The 18,817-nt window shown below is 42.2% G+C and overlaps 2 protein-coding genes across 4 annotated transcripts; one reads left to right on the forward strand and one right to left on the reverse strand.

The window, feature by feature from the left end:
* Positions 1-3,882: 3,882 nt before the first annotated feature.
* DRC2 (dynein regulatory complex subunit 2) lies at positions 3,883-14,280 on the forward strand. 3 transcript variants are annotated; one of them, XM_079139611.1, is made up of 8 exons: positions 3,883-4,015; positions 4,587-4,754; positions 10,355-10,524; positions 11,094-11,232; positions 12,483-12,680; positions 12,879-13,097; positions 13,628-13,780; positions 13,866-14,280. In XM_079139611.1, exons 1-8 carry the CDS (start codon positions 3,884-3,886, stop codon positions 14,181-14,183), a joined length of 1,497 nt encoding a protein of 498 aa, XP_078995737.1. In that variant the 5' UTR covers position 3,883; the 3' UTR covers positions 14,184-14,280. The 3 variants fall into 3 exon arrangements, with proteins under 3 accessions (XP_078995737.1, XP_078995738.1, XP_078995739.1); XM_079139612.1 differs by lacking the exon at positions 12,879-13,097; XM_079139613.1 differs by lacking the exons at positions 13,628-13,780; positions 13,866-14,280 and having other exon boundaries at positions 12,854-13,057.
* Positions 14,281-14,646: 366 nt separating this feature from the next.
* Positions 14,647-18,360, reverse strand: FKBP11 (FKBP prolyl isomerase 11). Its single transcript, XM_079139649.1, has 6 exons — positions 17,815-18,360; positions 17,589-17,654; positions 17,105-17,192; positions 16,772-16,805; positions 16,322-16,392; positions 14,647-14,885 (listed from the first exon to the last, which is right to left on the reverse strand). Exons 1-6 carry the CDS (start codon positions 17,938-17,940, stop codon positions 14,668-14,670), a joined length of 603 nt encoding a protein of 200 aa, XP_078995775.1. The 5' UTR covers positions 17,941-18,360; the 3' UTR covers positions 14,647-14,667.
* Positions 18,361-18,817: the final 457 nt, after the last annotated feature.

The raw sequence follows: 18,817 nt of genomic DNA on the forward strand, positions 1-18,817 counted from the left end.
GCTGATAGAGGACTTTCATCCAGATTATAAAATGAATTACTACAATTAAATAAAAGCATACAACCTAATATAAAAATGAGCAAAAAAGTTGAATAGATACACCACAAAAGGAGGATATCCAAATGTCAAATAAACATGACAAAGAGCAAATCAGGATTTGCCTTCCCTTCACACAATGCTTCTGCCAAAACTACCATCCATGACTTTCAGGATGTCTTATCCACCGTCATGCTATTTCACACCACATGTCATTTGATCAAGGAATTCACTTCCCTGAAAATGAAGTATGGCAATGGGCCAAGGCTTGTGAAATTACCTGGTCTTACCATGTTTCTCACCAATCTGAAGCAGCTGGTTTGATAAAACAATAGAATGGCCTTTTGAAGACTCTGTTACAGTGCCAGCTAGGTACTGTGACTTGCAGTACTGAGGCAAGATTCCTCCATAGGTTGTACAAATACTGTGAATAAACTTCCAATACATGATGCCTGGATTCATGGGTCCAGGAATCAAGGGACAGTTACAGGAGTGGTACCATTCACTATTACCTTTTGTACCCATTAGTAAAATTTTTGTATCCTGTTCCCCTGATCTCATGCTTTGCTGGCCTAGAGGTCTTCACTCCAAAATGAGGAATGCTTCTACCAGGAGATACAATGGTTCCACAGAACTGTCAGTTGAGATTGATGCCTGGTCACTTTGGGCCCTTCTTGACTTGGAATCAACAAACTAAGAAGGGAGTTATGAATTATTGATTGTAAAGGATGACTGATCCTGACTACCAAGGAGAAACTAGAATATTATTACACAATGGGGGTAAGTAAGAGTATGTCTGGATCACAGGAGATCCCTTAGGACATTTCTTAGCAAACGCTGTGACTAAGGTAAATGGGAATGAACAATGCAGGCAGGACTACTAATGGCCCAGTCCTTGAGGAATGAAGGTTTGGGTCACTCTTCCAGGTAAAGAACCATGATCTGCTGAGATTCTGACTAAAGATAAAAGGAACACAGAATAGGAATGGGAAAAGACAGTTGCAAATACCAGATACGATGATGTGACCAGTTAGAAAACTGAGGACTGTAATCATCATGAATATTTTTGTCTTGTTTTGTTAAGAATATGTTTGAATGTATATATAATAAGCAATTATCTTTAGGTTTTTCTTCTTTTATTCCCTTATCAAGTAACATAGATTATCAACTTGATATCCAATATTTAAGTATTGCTAACTTCATGTCATAATATTTGAACTAGGAGATAGTAAGAACAAACATCACTCAAGGACTTTAACCCCTACTGGGAAAGGAGTTAGGGTGTTTTTGGTTGTGTACAGGATAGGTGTATCATGTCAGGTAGAATTATGACCTTATTATTTTCTTTATTTGGAGATTAACTATGGTTTAAGGAGATTCATATGGGGATAAAGTTGACAAGGGTTGGGCTCATGATGGTTAATTTTGTGTCAACTTAACTGAGTGATGGAGTACTGGACATTTGGTCGAATATATTACGATGTTTATGAGGTTGATTCTAGATGAGATTAATATTTGAATTTATAGATTGAGTAAAGCATATAGTCCTCATGATGTGGATGGGCCTCATCCAGTCCTTGAAGACCTATAGACCAGAAAGACTGAGTGAGAGTGAACTATTCCTGACTGTTTGAACTAGTCTTTTCTGAGACATCAGTTCTTCTGAATCTTGAGCTGGTGACTTTCAGATTGAAGTTCTCCTAAGTCTCCAGTTTGCCAATTGCAGATCTTCTCAGTCTCCATAATCACATGAGTCAAATCCTTATATTAAATTCACACACACACACACACACACACACACACACACACACACACTTATTGGTTTTGTTTCTCTGGGGAACCCTAATGTGAGCATTATGTTTCACATTTAAAACAACTTTGAGGCACATTTTGCATATCTGATATAAAATCTATTAATTTCAAATATACAGTTAGATGACTTTTTAACCCAAATTTATGAAGTTGTTCAACATAACTCATGTTTTAGAACATTTCCATCACCCCAATATGATTTCTTATGCACACTTACTATTAATCTCCCCTCCCCCAGGCAGGAGATTATCTTAGTTCAAGTTACCATTACAGAATATCATAAACTGGGTGGCTTGAATAACAAACATTTATTTCTCACAGTTTTGTAGGCTGAAAAATCTAAGATTAAAGCCCTGACAGATCTGGTGTGCAAAAGGAAGTCTTCTAGTGTCTTTTCTCCCCCCAGTATTGGGAATTGAACCATAGGCACTCTACCACTGAGCTACATCTCCAGCACTTATTTTTAAAGATCTTTATTTTTTAATATTTTAAATTATTGATGTACCTTATTTTATTCATTTATTTGTATGTGGTGCTGAGAATTAAACCCAGTGCCTCACACATGCTAGGCAAGTGCTCTACCACTGAGCCACAACCCCAGCCCTCCAGCACTTTTAATTTTATCTTGAGTCAGGGTTTTGATAAGTTTCCCAGACTTGTCTGAAACTTGTGGTCCTCCTGCCTCGACCTCCCCAGTTGCTGGGATCACACCTGTACACCACCATACCCAGCTTCAGTCTTCTAGTATCTTTACAAGACTAAGAGAGACAGCTTGTAGTCTCTTTTCCTTCTAGAACACTTTCCATCATGGGAGCTTACCTTCACATTACTGTCTAAACCTTATTACAGCACAAAGTCTCCATCTCCTAATACCATCCTATTAAGGGTTAGGATTTCAATGGTAATCTACTTTCTGTCTTTACAGCCTGGCTTTTTCTGAAATTTCATATAAATGGTATGATACAGTGGGGTGCAGTGGTTCACGCCTGTGATCTCAGCTATTCAGGAGACTGAGGCAGGAGGATTGTGAGTTGGGAGCCAGCCTGGTCAACAAGGGGTAACCCCGCCTCAACAATATAAAACTAAAATAAATTGAATGATAGAATATGTGATTTTTTGAGGTTTTTCCACATTGTAGCATGTATCCACAGTCTGTTTCTTTTCATTTCTGAATAATATTCCAATGTATGGACATGGCATATTTTGTTTACCCATTCACATATTGATGGACAGTTAGGTTGTTTGTTTCCAGTTTTCCCAATTGGGCCTGCATGAGTGGTACATTTGAGAACACTCCTGTGCAAGTCTTTGTGTGAATGCATTTTTCTTTCAGGAAAAATTCCAAGAATGAATTGCTGGATCACATCATAAATTTACGTGGGTTTTGTTTATCATTTCGTTTGCATTTTTTTCCGCTGTGTTGGGATTCATACCCAAGCCCTTGTGTTTGATTTACTAACAAGCTACGTCCAAAACCCTAAATCTATGCCTTACATTCTGAGAAACTGCCAAACGGTAAATGGCTGCATCATTTTACTTTTCTACCAGTCATATAGTGTTCCTGTTTCTACACATTCCCTCCAAAATTTGTTATTATCTTCTTTATTATGGCCATTCTAAACAAACACAAAGATCTTTTAAAGTGCTCTGTTCAGAAATAAAAATAAATAAAATTTTAAAAATATAAAGTGCACTGTGGAAACTAAGGTTTTTGAAGGGTTGAAAGAACCCTCGCAAAAACTGACCGCGGTCCTCCACGTGGCAGGGGGCGCTCCAAGACAGGGCTCTTGTCCCAGCCTCTCACTCGGCTGTCTTAACGAGTTCTTTGTTGCTAGGAGACGAGACGCATTTTTCCGCTGGAAAGCCGGTGATCACAGACCGCCAGGGTTGCCTCAAGACTGAGAGCTAAGGTCTGGCTACCTTAGTTCCAGGGGCAGTTCCAGAAGGCGCCTTTCTAGGGAGCGTTTTCTTTGTACCCTAACGTAGGCCGAGGCCAGTCGCGGCTCCTTGCCTGGATCCAATCCCCGGCCTAGGCATGCCTAGGAAAGGGAAGAAGACCAAGACACCCCTGTCGGACGAAGAGCAGCTGCTTCTATTGCAGCAGAAGTTGCTGGCAGAAGAGGAAATGGCCAAGAAGAAAGAGAGGCTCCTCAGCCAGTTCTTGAAGGTGACGGCCTGCTGCATTATGTCCTGCCTAACCCCCTCCACTGGCCCTATCGCCTGGTCCCTGTCATCCTGGTGACTCGTTTTCTTTCCCTCCCCCACCTCCTCCGGAAATCCTGAGACCCAAATATACTTCGATTTCAGGCAACATTGTTTGGAAGGTGGGGAGTTCTCTGTGAAGCCTGTAGGAGTGCAGGTGGAATAGAGTTGGCAGTCTCAATTGAACCTCGGAACTAAGTCAGTAGATGGTGTTGGCTGTCTGAATTCAGCTATTTTAAATTCTGATATTCTCCCAGGAGATGGGTCATTATAAGCATCCTGCTCTGATGCTTGAGTGCCTCCCCTTCACTTAGTCTTGCTCTCCCTATAATGCCATCAGGCTGTTCTTGACTTGCTTTGGGCCCTCCCAAAACAAAAACACGACCCCCCTGAGTGTTAGCGGTAAAGAGCTTCAGTCCCTTAGAAAACACAGTAGGTAAGATGTCAGGTGACAAACTAAGAGTGATTTTGTTAATTGTACTGTGTCAGGGCAATAGGCCCTGATCTCCTAGAGGTGAATTCATTCCTTAACACAGGATAAGCTGGCCAAGGAGGAACAAAACAGTGCCCTGAACCTCAATAAGATTAACACACAGTGGAGAACTGTCCTTCGAGAAGTCAAGACTAAAGAGCTTCTTAAAGACATTGAGATCCTCAGTCAAACATTTGAACGAGTGGTGGATTGCAAGGACAGTGTCATCAAGGTAGGCATTCTTTCCAGAGAAACACTTTTGAGTATGGCTTCCTTGACTCTTTTCTGAATAGAATGGGCCCAGGGAATTAAACAGTCTTAAAGTCCTCGAAAGACACAGGCTATTGATAAAGGCAGGCTTTTGGCAATAATAGTTTTTTCTGAGATGAAAAATAAGAGCATAGAGTTTTCATTCATTCCTCTTCCTCCCTTAGAGGAGCCATTCTCCTTGGTAATCTACTGCCCCAAACCAGTACTATACAATACTGCAAGGTTGTTTTGTTTTGTTTTGTTACTAAGGATTGAACCATTGGGCTACATCCCCAACCCTTTTTATTTCTTATTTTGAGACAGGATCTCATTAAATTGCTGAGGGTCTCTGTTGAGGATGCCCCTTAAACTTGTGATCCCTCCTGCCTCAGCCTTCAAAGTTGTTGGAATTGCAGGCATGTGCCACCAAACTCAGCTACAGTATTAGAGTTATAAGGCATAGTATACATCACCCAGTGAATTGAACTTAGTCCCATGCCTTTATTCCAATATCAGAAGGCTTAGTTAGAGAGGGGAACTGACTTGCCCCAGGTCACATAGTCAGTGAGAAAACTAGGAGTATAGCATGGGTTTCTTGACTCCCACTCCAGTGCTTCATTCAACCAAATTGTTTGGCCTCTTTGATTTAACTTCAATAGTCCTGGAAAAGGTTGGGAAGATCTCCAGAGATAAGAAAATTTCTGTATTTCTAAGGAATTCAATCCGTTATACTTATGCTCCTGGGAGGTTCTTTCCCCCTCCCACATTTTTTACTGGTGCATTACAGTTGTGCATACTGATGGGACATATTTGTACATGAATACAATGCACAGTATAACAATATAATTTGGCCAGTATCACTCATCAGCACTTTTTCCCTCCTTCCTCATCTTGGAAGGTTCTTAATTCCATCCTATTTTCAAGGGATTTTTGCTTTATCTTTCTTTCCTTTTCTCTTATTTTGCAGTACCAAGGGCATTCTATCACTAAGCTACATCCCCAGCCATTTATATTTTTTTTATTTTTAGAAAGGGTCTTGCGGGTTGCCAAGGCTAGCCTTGAATTTGTGATCCTCCTGCCTCAGCCTTCTAAGTAGAAGGGATTACAGATGTTCCCACCATACCCAGCTTCTTCTTTTACCCTGCTTTTTAATCCTACCTCTGTTTACTGATTTCTTAGTTGTTTCCATGTCAAAAACAAAAACTCCACAGTAACAGAAAATATACACGGTATTCCTCTTCTAGAAAGCACACCTCTTATTCACAGCCTAATCATGGGGAAAATATTCTGCAGACCCTGGGGAGCTGCCAGAGATACATATTAAGAATCCTCAAATTTGCAGAAAAAAAAAATACATTAGACATTCTTACTCTGCCAGTGTATACATAATGGTTTTTTAAGTGGATTTTCCCAGGCACCTATTGGGAGTTACCAAATAATTCATGAGAAAAGAACCAGTGGTATTCATTAAGGATTTTTTTTTCATTAAGGAATGTTGGGCAGTTGGCCAGGTTACCCATGAGCCAATTATCTTCTTCCTACAAATAGCTTTGTAGCTTACGATTGCAGCCCTTTTCTTATGTAAGTCACACACTGCTAATATTAAGCATTTTCAGGGTAATTCCTGAGTAACCAAGATTGCACATATTAAATATACAATATGCAAATGTTAAGTGATCCTCATTAGCTGCCTCTACTTCATTTCCCATTTACCCTGTATCCCACAATAGCCACCCTTTTCTAGGAAATTGCACCGGTAAAGGTCACCAGTCCAGAATTCTGGCTACTTTTCATCATTTCTCCTCCTCTAATCTGACCTCCTCTAATCTGACCTTTCCATGGTATTGACACTCTTGTTCATGACATACATCTTAAAACTTTTTTTTTTTTTTTTTTTTTTTTTTTTGGTTTCCATACCATTCTGGCATTTCTCCTGCCTCTGGGGCATAGATATCCAGTATTCTTTGTGAATTCATCTTCCTTTCTCCCTCTCCTGAAATTTAACATTCCTTAGATCTCTGAGCCTGGTCATCTCACCCTTTAACCAGTCATCTAGGGCTTAGACAATCCGATTCATTACCCTGGCTTCAAATACCACTTAGCTCTTGGTGCCTCACAGGTCTCTAATACCAGCCTGGCTTTTTCTCTTGAGTTCCAAATTCTTATATTCAAACTTTTAGATATCTATTTCTGGCTGTTGCACTGTACTCACAACTGAACTCATGAGTTTTCCCTTCCCCTAACACTCTCATTTCTCCATTCTTTACAATCTGTCTTTAAACTTTCTATTGGGGTGGTTGGATTCTGGGAAAATCACCTTGCCCAGAGACCTGGGAATTGTCCTAGTTTCGTCTCCATCCCTGACCTCTGTAAACCTTCAGCTTAAGTATTTTTCAAAGCTATGCCCTGCTGTCCTTCTCCACCATCCTGCTGTTTAGACCTGAGTACCATCTCTCATCTGGACTACTGCAGAAGTTTCCTATCTTCCAGCATCATACACAACTGCTTTCAGATGATTCTCTATGCAAATACCAGGATTGTCTTCCTGAAGCAAAAATCTAATCCTGTTATTTCACTCCTTAAATCTTCTTAGTGGCTCACCTACTCTACAGGAAAAAAAATTCCAAGCTCCATGATAAGAACATCAAAACCCTTCATGATCTGTCCCCTGCCTATACCTTTCATATAGCTAGTTTTGTTTCTCACCTGTGTCTTCATACCTGCTGTTCTCTCTATCTGGAATTCTCTTTTCTCCACCTCCCCAGGTTTCCTGGCAAACTTTTACTCTTCCTTCAAGGGTTGATACAAATGAACATCTCTTCAGTGATGCCTTCCTCAATGCTCTTAATCAGATGTAGGCACTTGGTACTTTATATCCCTTGTCATGTAATAAATCATCAATTTCATGGCAATTCCCATGTCATATTGTGATTTTCTCCTTATTTTATATTTTCCCTACTAGACTGTAAGTTCCTGAAAGAACACTGAGCATATCTTTCCTCTCTGAATTATCATCATCTAGCACAATACTGGTACACAGTAGGGGTGCAGTGAACATTTGCTGAGTGAGCAGTAAGTCTTCTGTTATCAGAACCTATTTCACATATATTTTCATTCTAAACATAGAAGGTAAAAGCTAGCTCTCTATAGAGGCTGTAGTAATTTATAGTGAGTAGATTCAAAGTACATGAATCATGTGGATATGATTTAATTTGCTTTACTTTTTTGAAGGTTACACATTTATCATATACCAAATTCAAAAGATAAAAGCGTTATATAGAGAAAAATTCTATCAGTGCCTTTCAGCCACCCAGTGCCCCGCCCAATAATTCATTTCATGCATACATTTGTTATACAAAAGATAGTATTACATATTGTTCTGCACCTTGTTTAATAATATATCTTGGGGATTGTTTCATGGTTACTCATAAAAAGCTCCTTATTGTTTTTTATAACTGCATATTATTCTGCATTGTAATTTTTTATTTTTTTGTGTGTATGGTGCTCGGATCTTGAGCATGCTAGGCTAGTGCTTTACCACTGAGCACATCCCTAGCTGCTCTACCAAAGTTTAACATGTTACACTGTCCTCTCTATTTCCTGTATTTTGGATATAGAAGCTTGGAGATGTATTCTTCTATCAGAAAGTATATAATGTCTATCTTTCTGTGAGGCTTGTAGCTATTGGTGATCCATCAATTCATTGGGAATTACAAAACGCTGATTTTTCTAATAGTATTGTTCCTTTTTTCATTTATTAGTTTGAATATGTCTATAAAGAAATACTTCTCTTCAATTACTATTGAGTTACTCAGTTACCTCAATTACTATTGAGGTATAGTTTATATAGGAAAAGGCAGGATAAATGCTTAAACCCAGGGCCTTGCACATACTAGGCAAGCTCTATTACTGAGCTCTATTACCTCAGCCCTTTTCATTTATTTATTTTTATTTTAAAACAGTCTCAGTAAGTTCCCCAGGCTGCCCTAGAACTTGCTTTCCTCTTGTCTCAGCCTCCTGAGTAGCTGGAATTATAGGTGTGCATGACCATACCCAGCATTTTCTCTTCCTTTTATTTACTAGTTTAAAAAAAAAATGGTTTGTCTGGCATCCTCAGTGGTAACTGATTTTTTTTTAAAAAAGTATCTTTATGAACTCAAAATCAAACATATTTAATATTTTTAATCCAATGTTGTTCTTATCCTTACTAATGCTCAAACTACCCCCAACTTTTTTATTTTTTGCCAGTGGAATCATTCCAGTTATCTATTGCTACAAAACAAGCCACCCCTAAATTGGCGGCTTAAAACAATTTATTTTCATCTCCCATGATTCTCTTAGGTAGACTGAGCTCAGGGTGGTTCTTCTCAGCTTCTTTCAGGCAAGATAGTTGTCAGTCAGATGTCAGCTGGGGCTGTACTCAACTAGGCCCAATGAATAGATGTCCTAGATGGATGGTTCTTGATTCTGACTGTCAGATGGGAGTTCAACTATGCTGTTCACTGTTTTCCTGTGGCCCCTGTGTAAATTGGGCTTCTCACAGCATGACAACTAGGTTCTTGGAGGGAGCATTGTGAAGGGCAGGAAGCAGAATCTGTCAGGACACTTAAGGGTGATGCTTGAAACTGGTACAGTATCACTTCTACCATAATTTTTTTGATCCAGGGAGTCACAGAATCTGCCCAAATTGAAGATGATGGAAAAAGATACCACTTTTTGATGGCAAGGTCATATTAGGGAAAATTGTAAGATGGGAGATACTTTTGTGCTCTTGTCTGCAAAATATAATCTACTATAGTGAGCCACTTCATGATGGTTCCTGAGTCCTTATGACATGACTTTATTGGTTGTTGATAGCTTCTTCATTATCTTTTGTGATAGGATACCATAGGTTCAACTTATTTTCTGCATCAAACTTCAAAGTGGTCATTTCTCCAAAAATCCTGGTTCCTTGTAGTGGTGGCCTATCATTGGAAGTATTTGTTGTCCACAGTATACTGATTGACTTTGTGGGGTTCCTTGACATTATCCTTGCTTTATATTCAAGAATGAGTGGGCGTTGAATGTGGTAGCACATGCCTATATCCCAGCAGCTTGGGAGTCTGAGGCAGGAAGATAGCAAGTTCAAAGCCAGGCTCAGCAACATAGGCCCTAAGCAACTTAGCAAGACTCTGTCTCAAAACTAAAACATAAAAAAAGGGCTAGGGGGCTGGGGCTGTAGCTCAGTGGTAGAGTGCTTGCCTCCCACATGTGAGGCACTGGGTTCAATCCTCAGCACCACATAAAAATAAAATAAAAAGATATTGTGTCCATCTACAACTAAAAGATACTTTAAAAAAAAAAAAAAAAAAGGATTGGGGATGTCATTCAGTGGTTAAGTGCCCCTGTGTTCAATCCCTGCTACAAAAAAAAAAAAAAAAAAAGAGGGAGTAAGTGAGCCAGTACTTGTAAAGCCAGAGTCTGGGCATTAGGAACTGAGGTAAAAAATGCCATCATGCCATCCAGCTAGCCAGCTGAATACATTTTTATTTTCCCACACAGTTGCCACTTGAACAGAATGGTAACTTTATCTTTCCTGTCCAGTCTTTAGCTAAGGACCTATCAGAAGCTGAGGAGCAGTATGCTCATGCCCTGCGCAGCCACTTGCACAACGTTGACCAGCTCTTGGCCCTGCAGAGGTGCAGGCTCCGCCTCCTGGAGGAAAGTTACAACATGGAGCTGGAGGTCCTAACCAAGGAGTTTGAGACAGAAAGGTATGGCTCCTAAGAGAAGATGGGGAACTGAATCCAGGGGAGCAATTAGTCTGTATGAAGGAGCTGCTTGTAAGCAGCTGGCCAGTACCTGGAAGCATTTCACATTGATTATGACGTGACCCACAACAGAGAACATTCTGAGTTTGTTCTAAACAAATTTAGGTTCAGCCTTGCAGCCTTAGCTTTCCTTCCCCCTTCCCCCCACATACACACACACACATCCCTACACACACACCCTCTTACCACCACCTGGCATGGAAATGCCCTTTCCATTCACTTTCAGAATCCTACCCATCTCACAGCAGACAGGTTTGGGAGGGGGATTTCACTGTAACCTTTTGTACTTTTTATATTTGTATTATATGAATGTATTACCTATTCAAAAATCAAAATAAAATAATCTTATTATTTCTGGCCCTAAAAATGTAGAGCCCTCCCTTTCTCTGTTCTCTTTCAGTATCAAAGGATTTGTACCATTCATACAGTTTTATCACATACCGCTTTAAATTGTCATTATTGGTCCATATGCTACATGCATTGCATCAAGGACAGTGTCTTGTCTCCTATAGGAAGACAATTATTGACCAACACGAGGAAGAGATTCACTATCTACAAGATGTCTTCATGGCCATGGAGCAGAACTATATAGATTCTGAGTATGAAAGCAAGTTGGAGTTCCAGAGCATGTGGGATGATCTCAAAAACAAGGTATAGAGGGGGAATAGAGGGGGCAGGAACTGGCAGAAAAGTGAGAGAAAAACTGTTCAAGGCTACTAGAGATAGAATAGAGCCCTGTAATCAATAGTCAGTAAAAGTATAGTTGCTTCTACTGCTTTTTGTAATTTTGTAAAAATTGGTCAGGAAGGAAGATCATTCTAAAATATCAAGGGAATGTATTTTGGAGCTTAAAAAGCAACAAGGAGATCATCTGGCTTCCTCTCTGTGAACTGCAGATGAAGATACTAAGGACCAAAGAAATAAATGACCTGTTAGACTCATACTCCTGGTTTGTGGTAGAGCCAGAAAAATGAATGTAGGTTACCTGCCTCTCAGCCCAGAGTGCTTTCCATCATCTTGGAGATTGTAAACTTAACTACCTTATAGACCTAGGTTTAGATATGGGGTTCTTTTTGTTGTTATTCTGGGGGCTTTTATTTTTATTTTGGTACTGGGAATTGAACCCAGAACACTTTACCACTGAGCTATATCCTCAGCTCTTTTTATTATTTTGAGACAGGGTCTTGCTAAGTTGCAGAGATTGACATGGAACTTAAAATCCTCCTGCCTCAGCCTCCTAAGTCACTGGGATTAGAGGGCATGTGCCACTATGACTCCTGGTGGGGTTCTTGTTTTTATCTTTTTTTTTTTTTTCTTCTTTGGTACTGGGGATTGAACCCAGGGGCACTTAACCACTGAGCCGCATCCCCAGCCCTTTTTTTTGTATTTTATTTAGAGACAGGGTCTCACTGAGTTGCTTAGGGCCTTGCTAAGTTGCTGAAGCTGGCTTTGAACTCACCATCTTCCTGCCTCAGCCTCCCAAGCCTCTGGGATTACAGGCGTGCACTACCATGCCCAGCTCGTTTTTAATCTTATCACAATGTTTTATAAAAACTTTGAATGTTTTCTATATTTAAAATTGAAAATATTTCACATAAAAAAATCTAAATTTTCCTTCCCTTGAAAAATTTAAAGATGTGGTAGCAACACTTGGTCATGTTTCCAAATGGCAACATTCATGTGGAGTTGCAGGAGCTCACTACAGAGGAGCTCCTGCAACTACAGATCCCATTCAGCCCACAATACTTACTTATATTAGCTTCCTGGTCTTTGTAGGCATTTTGATTGGTGACTGCTGCACTGATTAATACTACTAACAGTTCAAAAGGTGAGGTTGCTGGTGAAATGAAGGGCATTAATAGCATAATTCTAAGTATGGGTATTTGGGGGGCATTTCCTAGAATTTAGAAGAGAAGCACTTTCTACGAATACAACTAGAGAACATAGTAGAAGATCTGTGGAGAAGGTTCCAGGATGCACTCAAGAATTACACTGATGCCACAGAGGATCGGAAGATTGCCTTTGAAACCTTAAAGGTGAAGGATGAGAAGAGCTCCAAAGAAATTGAAGCACAGATGAAAAAAATACAGAAACTACAGGTAGTATCACCATCCAAAAATGCTGCTTTAGTTACTCCATCATCCCCATTTTCCCTTTCCCCAATTCCCACTGGGTCTCATTAGTTGTCACTGTGTGGGAAAAGATGATACACTCTGATTTCAGTCCCCAAGCTCCCCTTTTCCTGTCTCACTGAAGGCCCTCCTCTGGTCAGGTTTTCCTCTGTCTACTCTGTCCAGGAGGCCATAAGTATTTCAAAAAGCAAAATCCTGATGCATAGTCGTGAGAGTGAAGATCAGAACCAGTACATCCGTAACGATAAGGAGTTGGTCCTTATACAACTGCGAAAACTTAAAGCTCAAAGGACGCAGGCCCGAGAGGTATCCCAGGAGAACTTAGTCAAACTCACGCTGGAAAGCAATGCTACCCTCAAGGCCCTAAGAAAGATCGTGGATAAGGTAATAAAGGGGAGAGGACAGTCAAAACAAAGCTGAGGGCGGGGGAGATAGCTCAGTTGGTAGAGTGCTTGCCTTGCAAGCACAAAGCCCTGGGTTCAATCCCCAGCACCAAAAAAAAAAAAGACAGGGAGGTTAAAGGAACTTAGGGTTCCTCCTTCTTCCTAAGCTTAGGTGAACTCTAGGTATACCTTTGTTATTCTGTTTCCTCACCTCGTACTTTTTTTTTTTTTTTGGTACTGGGGATCGAACTCAGGGCCTTGTGCTTGTGTGGCAAGCACTCTACCAGCTGAGCTATCTCTCCAGCCCGACCTCATACATTTTAAATGAAATAATTAATAACAGCTTAATTTAATAAAAATATGAAATACTTGGACCAATGCTTGGCACGTGGTAAGCACTAGGTATTAGATGTATTTCTTACTGTTGTCTCTCATTTTAATGAGACGTTTCGCTGGGTTCAAGCAGGGAACAAACTCCACTATCTCCCCTCCTCACCCTTTCCTAATGAAATCTATTCCTACTTCCAATAGGGTGAAAAGATCCTTAAACTTGCAGAAATATGTAGGAAATATGAAACAGAGGAAGAGAAAGTGCTGCCTTTTTATTCATCAGTATTGACTCCCAAGGTTCAGGAGGAGACTGAGGAACAAAACCCTGAAGAACTTACTATGGAGCTTGCCAGGGTAAAAGCTGGAGGATGATGGGCTTTGGGAGAGCATTTGCTAATGGGTCCTGAAGCACACCTTCTGTCTCTAACTCAATTCCCAGGTGATGGTCGACTACACAGGTATGGAGAATTTCTGGAAAAGGTACAATAAGGTGAAACTTGAGCAACTCAGCCTCCAACACAGACGAGCCCAGCTGTTGGAAATTAATGGGAAGCTGCGGGAGATGCTCAAACAGTACTTGGATGGCATCTCTGTGAGTGATGAAGTGTTGAGCCAGTTCAACCCACTCTTCATAGTCAACCATCAAAGCAACTTATCCCAGCCCTTGTCCACACCTGCAGCCCAGTCAGGTGACAAACCACCTTCAACTACTTATAATATCATTGAAGCAGCCCACATCATCTCCCACACCCTGTGATCCAAGGAGGACACTTCTTTCCAATTCCAAGAGATTTTTTTTTTTTTTTTTGAGACCTGAGTGCTTTGCTATTAAAAACTTCCATGGAGTTTATGAACTCCTTATATTTTTACTGTCTTGGACAGAGCAGTCCACTTTGAGGACCCTAGGAATACTGCCATCCCGGGAAGTGGAGAGAATAGGTAGGCAATGACTGGAGGATTACTGCTCAATGAAGCACAGCTCCTTGTGTCATGGCACCACGGGAGCCCATACCAATACCTTAAGGACCTAGAGGTCCTAGTGGACAGATCCTATGGGCAGGTCTTCGGGATAAATAAGGACAGCAAGAGGTGACCTAAGGTGGCCAATCACCACCTTGCCAGACAAGATTCAACTCCAGAGTGCCTTTTTATATCAGCCCTTCACTTCATTACCATTTATAAAAAGCAGCTTCAGAAAGTATCAGGTGAAGAATACAATGTTCTTTAAAAAGTACTATCATTTATTTCTTTTTACTTTTGTTTCGTTTTTCTTCCTTGAGCTTCTTTTTGGAGACTTTGGGTGTGTTGGCCTTTTTGTATAGGTGAAAACCAATGAGACCCAGGAGGCCTGGCACCATGGCCATGCCTACCAGAGGTAAAATGCCCTTCACCAGCTTTTGCCAGTAGTTGGCTCGGATCAGTGCAATCAGCTCCACGTCATACTGCAACACTGCATCCGCTGGAGAGGCAGAGGGGAGGTAAGGATTAGAATCTCTGTGCATTTTATCCAGGACTTTGAATGTGAATGAACAGGAAGGGCTGGCTACAGCAAAGCCAACTATGAAGCTGACGAGACTTAAATGTGGGGTTGAGTTTCCTTAGACAAAGGCAGAAGAGGGTTATAAGCTGAGTCTAGCAATAGTCATGTCGACCCCAACTACATGCTTGGCTTGAATTCAGTGAGGTCTTTGACAGCACAGAAAAACTTTGACAGCACAGGAGAATTAGGAATATGAGATATATAGGCTGTTCTCCATTTATAAAAGAACCCTCTATACTACCTATACCTATTTTCCAAAGAGCTATGTGGACAGAATCTTTGCAGAGTGAAATTAATTGGATTTAAAGTAGACAACTTTAAAATTCCACCAACCAATGAGCACACTCAATGTGATTATTCGAAAAACAGCTAGGTATGGTAGTACACACCTGTACACAGGAAGCTGAGGCAGGAGGACTGCAAGCTAGGGCCAACCTGGGCAACTTAATGAGACCCTGTCTCAAAATAAAAAATAAAAAAGGCTGGGGATGTGGGTGTAGCTCAGTGATAGAGTGCCCCTGGGTTTAGTCTCCATTCCATAAACAAACAAACAAATGGGGGCAGGTGGAAGAGGAGTGAATGGGAAGGGAGAGATATACAAAGAAGCAAGCAAGCAGTACTGTGAATTGGGAAGTAATATAACTTTGGCTAAAATAGTTTCTCTCTAGTCCCCCTACCCTCTTTCCAGGTCTTCCTCTAACTGGAACTAGGATAGGAATTATGTTCTCAATGCTTTGTGGAATAAAACATATTTTAGTTAATAGAACATTTGTTATAATCAAAAGCAAAATATATGTTTCTTGGAAAATCTGTCCAGTATCAGCTCTTCGAGAATAGACACAATAATGATTTATAAGAGTTTTTCAAGTTATGGGGGGCAGACTTGACTTTTTTTCTTTTGGCAGCACTAGGGGATTGAACCCAGAGCCTTAGCATTTGTGAAGCAAGCGCTCTACCAACTGAGCTATATCCCCAGCCCTAGACTTGGCTTTTAAAGGTTGCTTTTGGTCTGTTTTGTTTTGAGTTCCTTGACTATTCTGGGAATAGTAATACATGCAGCAGACCCATGTAGCTCAAGCAGGTATCTCTTCCCTAAAAAGATGCCAGCTGCCAGAGGTCTAGCCAGGTGGCCTTAATAGGTTATGTTTGTAATCTCTATTGGTGATATGAGCAGGGGGAAAAGTAGCCCTGCAGAAGGAGGCCCCAGCCACTCCTATCACTTCCAGCAAACTTGATCTGGACCTTCTCAAGCTCCAGACAAAAGTAAAAAAATAAAAAAAATAAAAAATAAATAATAATTTCTTGTAGGGACTGGGTATTTTGATGGCCTGAGAGAAAGGCCTACTCAGATTTACCTGGGACAGACGGTGGAAATCCCCGTTTTCCATAGGCCAAGTGGGAAGGGATGATTGCCCTTCGCTTCTCTCTGAGGGAAGGAATGTGAGTCACAGCCAGAGGTGGGAAAGTGGGCCAGTAGCCTCAGACCATCTGAAGCTATACCAGCAAAACCCTTTGTATATTCGCACCCAAAACATGAACTTTCCCACCTGTGTCCCTAACAGGGTGACCAGCAAAGGTGTCCATCTCCCCACAAACCTCAATTCCTCCAACAAAACCAACAGCCAGAGAGGTACAGATGGTTTAGATGCCCTCAGAAGACCTACTGACCTGGACCTGTCCAATGTGAAGCCACAGTCCTTTATCCCACATTCTACTAACTCCTGCAGGAGCAGGGTTGGCAGAGAAAACTTCTACCTAGGCAAAGGGGCTACCCACCCTCCCACACCCTCTACCCAGATACTCACCCTACACACATGTCTAGAAGGCTCTGCTCCAGACCTTGAGGAAGAAGACATAACTTACTGGAAGCTACTCACATTTCCCAAATCACCCAAGAGGAAGATCAAAGGTTCCCCTTGACTCAATTGAGCTTTTCTCCACTTCTCAAATTCCTGGCTTCCAATGGGATATGGGGCAAGAGAAGTATTAGAAGTGGAGCTTAAACCTTCGGAAGTAGCTGGAAGAGCCCTAGGGTCTTATTCACTCCAGGGGGTATTTCTTGGGCAACTTTGGGGTTGAAGAGGCTCAGAAAGGGCATAGGCTGGGAAGAGGTGAAATGAGAGGCACAGGTCACATACCTGGAATCACCTGCTTTTGGCCAAGTTCTATAACCAGAGGGTCTCTGGTCAGAGAGGTGTCAATAATGCGTCCATCTACCAAGGTGCCCTAGTGGGGAGAGAGCGTCAAGAGCACACACCTAGTACCTCTCTTTCCTAGCAGGCGGGCAACACACACCTGGACCGCAAGGTGGCGGCAACCCCCTTACAGCTGTAGTCCAGCATTACCCCCCGGGGCAAAAAGGAACAGGAAGTCCCAAAGGGCTGTCACTTATTAGAGACCTCTCCACCCTTCATTTCTCAGTGCCAGGGAGGAACTGGAGGAAAAACGCCAAGGGGAAATAGGCAGGGAAGAGGGGGCGCTCCTCCTCCTCCACGTGCTCTACGACCCCAGCGCCTGAGATTTTCTTTCCAAACTGCTTGCCACGTGTCCAAGCCAAAGCTGACGTGTTTCAGCAATGCCCCGCCCCTCCCAGGCCCCACCCCAGCCCCTTATGCCCCTCACCGTGTAATGTATGTGGAGCGTGTCTCCAAAAGCAGCGGGTTCCGCACACGGCTCGGGGGGCTCCACCTACGACCGGACTATAAGGGTCACGGATGCTCCTCCAAAGATCTAGTTCTCTCCCTTAGACCCAGCACCACCCAACTCATTTCCGCACTTCCTGTCCTCCCCACGCCCAGGTTCGTTTAAATCCTGGAGTTCCCCCACAGGTTCTGGCCCATCTCCTCACCAAAGTCTCCACTTGGAGGGTCCGGACAGGACTTTCGGTTTCGAACCCTGGCTCAGCCCTGCACACCGCCCCACTGAGCAGCAGCAGCAGCAGATGGAGAGGCAGGAATAAGGGACGCAGGGTCATGACTGGATGGGGGCAGGGCACTGGGGCACCAGGACAGGATATTCGAGTGGCGGCGACTAGGAGAGCGTTTCCTCCGCGCCCTGACCAGACTGGACGCGACCGGGCTTGTGGTGATGAGCAAGCTCCTCCTCTCGCAGTCCTTGCTCCACCTTGTCCCCACCTCCTGGAGGGAGGAGGCCGCAGGGAGCCCTCCCTAGCCTCTGAGACAGGGAGTTCGCATCCTGACCCATCTGTCCGTTAGCCGTTCTGTCCCATAGGAGGAATTGCTGCCACACCAGCAGTTGTCAAAGGTGGCGTCCCCCTCCCACCTCTGTACCTTCAGCTCCAATATCTGTAGCAGGGAGCTGTCCTATCCTCTTGCTCTCGGAAAGCTAACTGGAAAGCACAAGAAGCTATTTCCCTGTAAGAATGGAATGAATCCCTGATCTTCCCCTCTGATTACCATTTTTCTGCTTTCATCAACAATCTTCTCAAAAGAGCAGCACATACAACCCTTTTATGTTTGGGCAAGGGTTTCAGTCCTTAAAGAGGGTTTCAAATTATTTCAGGTGATCCTACCAGTATTCATTTGCATGATTTAAAGCTACTCAGGTTTTGGCACTTGGATTCTGCTCACTCAAAGACTATCGGTGAGCTCACATTCACCAAACTCTTGAGGCATTTCTTAGTCTGCTGCCTTTAGCATCATCTTTCTGGTATTTGGTGCAACTGAGCTCTTGACTGCATCTCCACTTGGATGTTCATGACTGAACACACCCAAGAAGTACTCATTCTTCCTCCTTCCACCCAACCTGCGACAACCTGTTTTCCTCCCAATCTCCTCTTTTTGATTGGGGCTCCATCCACATTCTCTGGTTCTTCTCTAATTGCCCACATC

The sequence above is a fragment of the Sciurus vulgaris genome (genome assembly GCF_902686455.1).
Source record: "Sciurus vulgaris genome assembly, chromosome: 5".
Classification (NCBI taxonomy): Eukaryota; Metazoa; Chordata; class Mammalia; order Rodentia; family Sciuridae; genus Sciurus; species Sciurus vulgaris.